General features: G+C 41.1%; 1 protein-coding gene across 4 annotated transcripts in view; it reads left to right on the top strand.

Moving 5' to 3' along the window:
• The first annotated feature begins 5,702 nt into the window (after positions 1–5,702).
• Positions 5,703–10,832, top strand: part of Smc5 (structural maintenance of chromosomes 5) — an 80,041-nt gene continuing 74,911 nt past the window's right edge. For 3 of the 4 annotated variants that reach the window (XM_090329667.1, XM_090329666.1, XM_090329665.1), the window contains exons 1-2: positions 5,703–5,957; positions 9,592–9,733. In XM_090329667.1, the coding sequence (XP_090185793.1) occupies positions 5,773–5,957; positions 9,592–9,733 (327 nt within the window). In that variant the 5' untranslated portion in view covers positions 5,703–5,772. Of the gene's footprint in view, positions 5,958–6,353; positions 6,486–9,591; positions 9,734–10,832 lie in introns of those variants that run through there. The other variant, XM_090329668.1, reaches the window with a different exon arrangement.

Below are 10,832 nucleotides of genomic sequence, written 5' to 3'. Positions count from 1 at the left end.
TGCTTTACTTCCCTTTTCAGGTCGTCATTAGCATCTATTTGATCTGGATGAAAATTGTCCTGGATGGTAAGCACACTATAGTTTTTTTTCTTCCTGGTTTAGAAATTCTTGAAGGGAAAGCATGCTAGGTATTGTCTAACCATTTTAATTCCAGTGTGTACATTCATTCCAACTCCTAGCCATACTTAAACACCCAAGTGCTTCAGATGAAAACTTCTTTCTCACAGTTTGCCTTTTCTTCTATTCTTTACCATCTGAGCTGGAGATTGTGTATAGAAAGGAGAGAGAAAGATAGTGAGGAAGATACTAAAGATGGTATCTGATTCAGGATTGGCCTTAAGATGGAAATCCACATGGTACAACAAAGATTTCCTGAGAAATCTGTTAATGGCATTTTATCAAGCATGGAGTTTACAAAGATGCTCACAGATTAAAGAAACTAGAGGTATTAACCATCAATTCATAATGCTACATACAGTGTGGTCATAGGTTCAAAGATTTATGGGAGGGCTTAGGAGAAGCATCTGACCTGGAAGGGTTACGGAGGAGCTTCTGCCTTGGGAACATCTTAACTGAACTGAGAAAGAATAAATTTCCACAGATGTGGATCCAAACATGGATGGAAAAAGCCAGATATAGTGGCCTACCTACAATCCTAGCATTTGGGAAGGATGAGGCAGCTTCATCCTTGAGGTCTTCTCTCAACTTTGTGATTAGCCTTGGCTGTGTAATGAGTTGGAAAGCAGCCTAAGCAATATTTTTTTTTAAAGCACAGACACAAAGGAAAGAGGAAAGAAAAGGCTCAGTGATTCATGCCTGTAATCCTAGCTACTCAGGAGGCTGAGATCTGAGGATTGAGGTTCAAAGCCAGCACAGGCACTAAAGAATGTGAGACTCTTATCTCAAATTAAACACTGCAAAATGGGAAGTGGGGCTGTGGCTCAAGGGGTAGGGTGGTAGCCTTGAGCTGAAATGCTCAGGGACAGCAGCCAGGCCCAGAGTTCAAGCCCCATGATCTACCAAAAAAAAAAAAAGGAACAAAGGAAGGAAGGAAAGAAGGAAGATATATTACAGTACACAGCCTAAATACACCATTTGTGAATTCACACTGACTATTTAAATCCTTACCGCTTACAGGATATGTGATGGAGAGTAAGTAGTCATTTATACCTTAATAATATGCCTTAATAATAATAAGCACAAGAACTTAGAATGGTCTCCAACATAAAATAAAAGCCATTCCAGTTTGTATTATACAGTGTCCATGAAATTTTTTGCTAAATCTTGGCTATTTTTATGTATTTTTTGCAACAGAAGAATTGTGAGTTTATAGTGCCATCTTAAGGATAAAGCCATTGTATGATCTTGTCATTTTACCACCGTTTTCTTTACTACTCCCAGTATAAGAAATTGTAACCATTGGCCAGGCAATGTCTTCTCCTTTGTTCTTTGTATAACAGTCACTTTTTATAGTTCTGAACTATGATCACACCTCTGGAAACATTTATCACACTAAATCGACCTTCTTGTTGATTGATTCATCTTTTCTAGAATAGTTATTCACTTTTGTTTTCTCACTGCCTGGTATGCTTCTGAAATGCTTCTGGATTAAATAAATACTTGATAAAAGCTTTTAGTTCAGTATAAACATATATATTGATTTCAAAAATCACAAGAAATATAAAAGGCTCTCGTTGGTCCATTATAATTGTATTGGTTCTTACTATATACTTGTTGGAACATTTTTTTCTCCCCAGATAATCCCATCTTCTACATTCTATACATCATCAAGATACACGGTGATCAGGTGCTTATTCAAACCTACACTAAATATCACAAAAAAAGATTGCTTGAAAATATGACAAAATAGAAGCTAAAGACATGAAAATAGAAGGAGGGCTCTTTTAGGGAGGGCTACAAGATGGGAGAGGGAGAAAAAGGTGAAGGAAAGGTGAGTATAAAGGTAGTACATTGTAGGCCCAGGAATGTGGCCTAGTGGTAGAATGCCTGCCTAGCATGCGTGAAGCCCTGGGTTTGATTCCTCAGTACCACATACCAGAAAAAGCCCCAGGACTGACAAAAAAAATTCATGATTATAAAAGAATGCCAATAGATTTCGAGTCATATAAGTAAAATTCAATCCACACTTAGAAACATCACTAAGAAATTATGAAATACTTTAAAATGAACTGATTTTAAATGAGACCACATTCAGACAGACTTTTTCTAAGCCTTCACCTGTTTTTCTGAAGCCTGCTCTCCAAGACAACTTCTTTGACTTACCAAAGTTTCCTCCACTTCTCTCCTAACTATGCCACAAATCTCTATTTCTTTCTGTATAGAAGAGTACTGTCTACATAAACATCAATCAGCTGGCCCTTCTTAGAGTTCCATATTTTTGGACTCCTTTGTGCATGCACATAATTAAAATTTTTCTCCTAGTAACCTGTCTATGGTAGTTTACTCCATAGACTCCATTATCAAACCTCTAGAGGGTAGAAAGTTTCTTGTCTAAGAAAGGAAAATGTAATGAACATGAATAAATCAAATAAAACAAACACCTAACAAAGAAGGCGTTAATAAGAACCTATTCAGGGTAGGCGTATGGCCTACTGGTAGAGTGTTTGCCTAGCATGCATGAAGCCCTGTGTTTGATTCCTTTGTACCACATACACAGAAAAAGCTGAAAGTGATGCTGTGGCTCAAGTGGTAGAGCATGAGCCTTGAGGAAAGGCCAAGGACAGTGCTTAGGCCCTGAGTTCAAACCCCAGAATTGGCAAAAAAATAAGTAAATAAAATAATCTGTTCACACATCTAAGAAATTATCTTAGCAAGTTAAAAATCAAAAGACAATACATGAAGGGGTGTGGGGACCTACAGCTGCTAAAGATCCTGTGATTGGGGCTTTAAATGGGACACCTCACTATCTGGATATTTCCTCCTTTCTTTATATCTTTTTGTTTTGCTTTGGTTTCTATTGGTACAGGGGAACTGAATTTGGGGATTGAATTCCGGGCCTTATGCTTGCAAGGCAAGCACTCTACCTCTTGATCTATACTCCTAGCCTTTCTTTTAGCTTTTCAGACAAGATCTAGTTTTGTCTGGCAGACCTTGGACACATGGGGGATTCTTCTATTTTTGTCTCTCAGGTAGCTGGGATTACAGGTGTGTACCACTACACTTGATCCTTTATTCAGATAAGCCTGAAGGGTCATGGACCTACTACCAAACCCACAAATAAGGTACAGACATGAGAATAAGAGTATGTGATAGGGTCATGGCTATTAAATGGAGAAATTCCAATAATGCCCAAACAAACCGTGCTCCAGTCTCTGGCCACTGCTTCTGAATGGCTGTTCAAAGTCAAGGCAAAAACTAGAACTTCTAGGCTTCAAAAATTAGCCTTCCCTTTGCTGGTGGCAGTGACTTATGCCTGTAATCCTACCTACTCAAGAGATCTGAGGATCAAGGTTCAAAGCCAGCTGGGGCACTAAAGAATGTGAAACTTTTATCTCCAATTAACCACTAGAAAATGGGTAGTGGGGCTGTGGCTCAAGGCATAGGGTGGTAGCCTTGAGCTGAAGAGCTCAGGAACAGCGCCCAGGGGTAACCAAAGGGTACTGAGTCTTTATTTTTTGTAATGATTTTTCTTCTCATCTTAGCACATTACCAAGGATTTCAATAGTAGGGATTATGGCTTCTTTCTTTTGATTTTAATGAGAATAATTAGAAAGTTTCTCTATTAATTATAATGTGTGCTCTAGGATTTTGCTTGATTGCATTAATCCATTTAAACAACCTGACCCATTCCTAGTTTCCTAAGCATTTATCACAAACACATTGAACTTCATTTCTTCAGCAAAAAAACACTTAAGGAACAGTGTCCAGGCCCTGAGTTCAAGCCGTAGGACTGATATCTGCTATTTAAAAAGGGGGGGGGGGCGGGAGTTTGGTCTAGCTGTAGAGTGCTTGCTTAGCTTCCACGAAGGCCGGGGTTCAATTCCTCGGTACCACGTGCATAGAAAAGACCAGAAGTGGTGCTGTGGCTTAACTGGTAGAGCTCTAACCTTGAGAAAGCACAGGACAGGGATCAGGCTCTGAGTTCAAGCACCAAGACTGGCAAAAAAAAAAAAGTTCCCTCTCTCATTGAACCCAGAACTTTGTACATAACAAGCACGTACTCTACCTCAGAGCTACATTTACCCTCATCCCCCAGTGATTTAAAAATAAAATTCAGATTCTGCTATGATTGAGAAGGCTCTGCTCCACAACCTTGTTCCCTCTGGACAGCTACCACATCTTTTCCACATTTGTGAACAGCCCACATTATTTCTCTTTCATAGACTTGGTCTTTGTAGTTCCCTTTGTCTGAAATGGTGTCTGAGATACCACACACCTGGATCTTGCTCGTTCTTCAGAATTTAGCTCAAACATCATCTCCCATGACATAGTTGAGGAACTGTGGCCAGACTGAGTCCATCTTGTTAAAGCAGCCTCCATTTTGTAGAGTTCTGGGAAATCCCCTAACTGCCTCTTCTCAGAAAAACTACAAGATGTTCCATCAGCTATTTACTCAGAGATTTAGCAAGGACATCTAAAACTGATCTCTGGGTCAGCAGCTGTGTTCCACATCTAGCAAGGACATCTAAAACAACAGCATCAGAACGGATAAGAAACTGAGGAATGTCTCTATGTAAAGGTTAATCAAACATGAGGCTGTAAAAATAAAAATCCCCTAAACTTGTTTTTGTTTGTTCTGTACTATAAAAGCTGTGCTGATTCTGTACTCGGGAACTCAAAGTGTCACTGGTTTCCAAGGCACTGAGAACCAAGCTGGAGCTTGCTAATAAACGGATCTTTGTTGCTTGCATGGGTGAGGTGCCTGGTGGTCTTTCAGGGGGATCTTGAACATTGGGCACAACACATTCTCCAGCACATTCATCCTATTTTTTTTTTCCAGAGTACCCCTTACAACCTGAATTCATCTCTATCTCTATTCGTTCCCTTCCTGTTTCCCAGGCTAAGAATCGGAGAGAAATGCAACCTGGCAGGCTCTTTCTGCAAAGACTCTTCTTCTCTTGCATGATTAAGACACTTAGTAAAACGAGTGATTGATAACTGTAGGCTCTGTGCACCCCATCTCTTTGCATTCTAGCCCTGGGATTTCTGGAAAAGGGGGGATTGAGGAGTTTGTGAAGAGAATTCAGAAGTCAGGAGGTAGAGAGAGAGGCAGCGAAGATAATCTAAGCAGTGTGTAGGCAGTACTTGGACAGAGCAGGAGGCTTTTAACTTCTCTCATTCTAAGATTTTTTTCTCTGGAAAGGAGATCCTGTTTGGAGGAAAAGGGGAAGAAAGCTCTAGAAGAAACCAAGAGGCAAGGGGCAGGTCAGGCGCCAAGCTCCACAGGCGGCCTAGGCCCAGGAAGCGCTGAAGTTAATATGCATGAACATGTTCTCTTACATGCAATTAACATATTCTCTTAAAACTTATTTAAATAAACAAAACACAACACAACTAACCAACAACAAACAAAAACCTCCCTTCTAGCGGAGGGCTAGAGCTCCGCCGGCGGGAAGGAGGGGAGGAGGCCTGGAATAACGCTTCTAGGCCTCCAACGTCACCGTAATGACTGCGCACGCGCGGTCCGAGCTCCCGACAGCCGGCCGGTGCGTCAGCCAGTTCGCGCGGGAGTACGACGCTCCGGCGCGGAGGCTCCTGGGGGCCGCCTGTCGCCAGCAACGGAAGCCGCTGCGGGACGTAGAGGAAGCCAGGATGGCGACTCCCAGCCAGAAGACGACCACCCCCAGCCCGGTGACTTCCAAGAGGCCGCACTCGACAGACCTTTCTTCAGAGATCCCGAGCAAGAGGAAGAACTCGACCCCGCCGTCTTCGCTGCCGCCGTCATGCGGGTCTTTCGTGGAGGGCTCCATCGTCCGCATCGCGATGGAGAACTTCCTGTGAGTGGTTCCCGGGCTGAGGTGGGGGGGTGGCGGGTGGGAAGGCCCGAAGGGACCGACGCGGGTGGGCGTGGGCCTGGGGGAACCTGGCTGCCGGGCCTGTTGGCAAGTTCGCGCCGGGCTTCCCGGGGACGGATTCTCCGCCTGGGCCCGGACCACAGCTGCACGTTGCTGTCTATGGAGCTTGGGTGACTTGGGTTTTTCTTAAAAACTCCTTCTGCCCACCGCTTTGAAGGCCGCCCCCATGGCGGTCAGATAGATTATGTTGGGGATCTCTTGCCCTAAATTCACCAAAGCAGGGGCTGTCGGGGCGGGGGGGGGAGGTGTAAGGGGGGGGGGGAGGCTCAGAACTCAACCACAGTTAAGACCGTTGAAGTAAAGAGAAGAGGTTGCGGTGCTCGGGCCGTCCCGAAGTGCAGCTGTTTGTCTAGTGGCCACTGAGCGTTGATAAAATGGTGATGGATGTTGGTGGATACGGATCTAGAGTGCTGTACCGTGTAAAGGAGGGTAAAGCACTATAGACAGAAGGTGCCTGGAAGTCTGGGATAGTTAACTTGTCATATAGTTCAGTATGATCTGACCTTAGGATGTGAATGAAAATAGGGACATTGGCAGAAACTATTGAGTTGCTTTTGTGTTTACTATGTTGAGAAATAACTTCATCCTGTAGAGTCAGAATATGTGATTTGTATTATCCTGGAAGAAGTGTCTGAGATGATTTAGAAGACTAAGGCAGTAAGACTTAAATTACGATGGGAAAAAAAATAGAATTTGATTATACTGGGAGCCAAAGGAGAGGTTTGATGGGATTTAGCTACAGATTGTAATGTTTAAGGGGGAAAATGGGGTGCAATGTCTTCCCCAAGTCTTACCTTGTCTCACTGGCTAGGTGCTACTCAGAAGAGGGATCTGTTTGGGAAGAATAAGTAATAATTTGGATTCTGTGATTTAAAGTAGAAGTGTTCTTTGAGATGTCTAAGCTAGATGTTCTATAGAAAAATTTATAAAGTCCTAGAGCTGAAAAGAATATGAACTTTGTGTGTGTGTGTTTGCATATAGATGAGTGTTGAAGGTGCAGATGATTGAGATTGTCCCAAAGGACATGCAAATTGGAAGAATAGAAGACCTATAATAAGGGAAAGAAGAGAAGAACTCACAGCCTTGAGGAAGGACTGTAAGATGAGAACCTTGGGAAAAGAAAGCTTAAGAGCCGGTAGTTTAGATTAGTGGTAGAGTGCTTGCCTAGCATGCACGAAGACCTGGGTTCGATTCATCAATACCACATATACAGAAAAAGCTGGAAGGGGTGCTGTGGCTCAAGTGGTAGAGTTCTAGCCTTGAGAAAGCCCAAGACCAGTGCTCATGCAAAAAAAAAAAATAAATAAAGATGCTCAGGGACAGCACCCAGGCCCTGAGTTCAAGTCCCAGGACCACCAACACCCCTCCCCCCCCAAAAATACTTATGAATACTATTTGCTACATTGAAATCAGATAATGGAACTGACTAAAAAAAGCTTGCTGAAGTTAGAAAACCTTTAATCTTTTGACAAAATAATGGAAAAGAAAACTTTGCAGGAAGGAGTGAAGAATTAAGGAGGTAACACTAAAAGAACGAAAAGGTAACTGAAAAGTGCATATTGGTTGAGAACTTTTGAGTTTTAGGAATGAACTAGGGAGGGATGGGCTTAGAGAATTAGCAAAGAAATAGAGAGGTAGGCCTAGCTCAGCAAAGAGTAGAAAAGGGTTCTTATAAATGAAACAAGGTGAATGGAATTGGGAGTGGAGGAGTATTTATTTGTAGGCTAAAGGAAACTTAAGCTAGTCACGAAACTGAAGAAGTATAGTTAAATAGTGAGCAGAGAATAGAAGAAAACAGAAAATGGAAGAGGCAGTATCAGAGTTAAACTATATCTAGTTTTTCTTTTTGAACATGTAATGGATAGTCGTGGGGCTGATGTGCTTAGTGGCAGAAGAGATGGAAGGAGCAAGGGTGACACAAAACTAATGCCCAGATTTCTTATTTAAGCAATGAAATGAATGATTCTATACACTACTTCATCACACTAGAGTGATTTTTAAATGGGAAATATTAGTTTTGAATATATGAAGTTTTAACTTTTATGTGATGTCTAAATAGAGTTACTGAGGAGGTATTGCATGTGTAGGTCATCTGGGATTATATTCATAAAGCTGTAGCCTGAGGCCATCTGTAAAATACCTTATAAACTACACAGAGGAGAAGAGAGTGAACCTTTGCAAAAAGCCTCTTCAGGGGTAGCCTAGAGAACAGGAAACCTACCAAAAATATATTTCCAATAAATACAGTCAGAAGAATATTTTTTTTAATGCAGAGGCTTTGTTTTTCTTTTAGCAAGTTTTTTTATGGACTTGTAATTTTATAAACCAGTAATTTATCATTTTATAGACCAATAATTTTCATGCCTTTCCCTGTTGTGTGTGTGTGTGTGTGTGTGTGTGTGTGTGTGTGTGTGTGTGTGTGTGTGTGTGTGTGTGTGTGTGTGTGTGTGTGTGTGTGTTGGTCTTGGGGCTTAAGCTCCAGGCCTGGGTGCTGTACATGAGAATTTTTTGCTCAAGGCCAGTGTTCTACAACTTGAGATACAGCTCCACTTCTGAATGATTGGTTGTTAATTGGTAGTAAGAGTTTCATGGACTTTCCTACCTGAGCAATCTCAGATCTCAGGTTCCTGAGTAACTAAGATATTATAGGCATTAGCCCCTGTGCCTGACTTCACTGTTTTTTTTTTTTTTTTTTTTTTTGCCAGTCCTGGGCTTGGGCTCAGGGCTTGAGCACTGTCCTTGGACTTTCTCAAGGCTAGCACTCTACCACTTGAGCCTCAGTACCACCTCCGGCCTTTTGCTATGTATGTGGTACCGAGGAATCGAACCCGGGTCTTCATGCATGCTAGGCAAGCACTCTACCACTAGGCCAAACTCCCAGCCTGACTTCACTGTTTTTATTAAGTGCTAGTTAATCTGGCATTTCACTAGAAATCTCACAGCATGAAAGTTAAATATTGCGGGAAAGAGACTTCATGAATTGAGATTAAGAATTTTCATGTCAGAGAATTTCCTAAATAACTGAAGGTCCTGAACCATTTCTACTTTAACAGTAATATTTTTATTAAAACCCACCTAATACAGAACAAAGCATTGATTCTGTATATAGAGCTAGAAAGTCTACAAGAGAATACTTCTTTGCCACTTATGCTAATTTGTATTACCACCTAGCTTTTCAAAATCATTAATGTTTTTATGTGTTAAATTGAAAAACATGTTGAGATTAGCATCAGGCTGGGCATTTATGCTTGGGGAAGTATTTGTGAGTCCTAATTCAGGATATTCAAAGACAAATTAGGAGAGAATTTGAGATTGGGGGAGAGGGAGAGAGTAATGTTGTAGATGATAAAAATAAAGCAAGAAATGATTTTGTGAAGAATTTTAAATAAAGATATTACTCTGTTGGTGGTAATGGGGCTTAACCTCAGCTTCCACTTGCTAGATAGATGCTCTACTGCTGGGCCATGCCTCCTGCCCAAGAAAATATTTTTACGTCTATAATTAAAACATCTGTCTAATAATTATTGCCTAATAATACCACCTCTTTATAATTCAGAACATATGATGTCTGTGAAGTATCTCCTGGACCCCACTTGAATATGATTATTGGAGCTAATGGAACAGGAAAGTCAAGTATTGTGTGTGCCATTTGTCTTGGATTAGCAGGCAAACCTGCTTTCATGGGACGGGCCGATAAGGTAAGTTTATATATTTCTAGTTTACGAAAATTCAAAGCTGTTAATTTTAGAAATAAAAAAATCTACATTTTAATTATTATTTAGTTATTTGTTTATTTTTGCTGGTCCTGGGCTTGAACTTTGTGTTTAGGCACTGTCTCTGAGCTTCTTTTGCTCAAGGTAAGTGCTCTACCACTTGAGGTACAAAGCCACTTCTATCTTTTTTGGGTAGTTTATTGTAGATAAGAGTATCATGGAGTTTCTTGCCCAGGCGGGCTTTGAAATGTGATCCTTAGATCCTTGGCCTTCTCAATAGCTTGGATTATAGGCATGAGCCACTGGGCCCCCAGGCTACATTTTAATTATTTCGATATAACACATTTGTAGTGTTTGAATGTAAGAAGTAAATTTGGGTACTAGATAGGCTAGCAGGAGATATTCTAGAGGTATTTTGTACTGTATACCTAGAGAATTCTTTAAGCATCTACTACCTGAAATGCTAGATCTCATGTGATGTTTTTGTTTTTTGTTATTTTTTGATGTTACTGGAATTTGAATTCAGAGTCAGGCACTTTCTAGGCTTGTACTGTACCACTGTCAATGTCTCCCATCCTGTTTTTGCTGCTTATTTTTGAGATATGGTCTCATTTTCCTATGTGGTATATAGCTGAACTATATAATCCACCCGCTTTAGGCTTCCTGTCCTTGCTAGGTTCAGGAATGTTTGTCATTGAATCCAGCTTTCATTCTGTAAAGATGGAGTTTCTTGGACTTTTCTGTCAGAACTGGTTTGGAACCTTGATCTTCCATTCTGAGTTTCCCAGCAAAGCTAGGGAGGACAGGCATATGCTGTTGCCTTGTGTATGGGTTGTGAAAGAGGACTCTTCGATTTTTTTTACTTGACTGTCCTCAAAATATTATCCTCAGTCTCAGTCTTCCGGGTAATTAGGATTACATTTGTGAGCCAGTGGATGCCTAGCTTCAGTGCTATTTTTAAATGCATTGCTAGAGATTATGGAAAAGGGAAGTATTAAAAGTACAGAAATAAAATTCTGTCAAGTCAAAGACTGGAGCTCTAGGCATTTACTGATCTCTTTTACTGTAAAGCTCAGCTTTGAAT

The sequence above is a fragment of the Megascapheus bottae genome, chromosome 3 (assembly GCF_031878675.1).
Source record: "Megascapheus bottae isolate mThoBot1 chromosome 3, mThoBot2.hap1, whole genome shotgun sequence".
Taxonomy (NCBI): domain Eukaryota; kingdom Metazoa; phylum Chordata; class Mammalia; order Rodentia; family Geomyidae; genus Megascapheus; species Megascapheus bottae.
The sequence above is the reverse complement of the archived record's forward strand: the minus strand, read 5'-3'. Positions and strand labels throughout refer to the sequence as shown.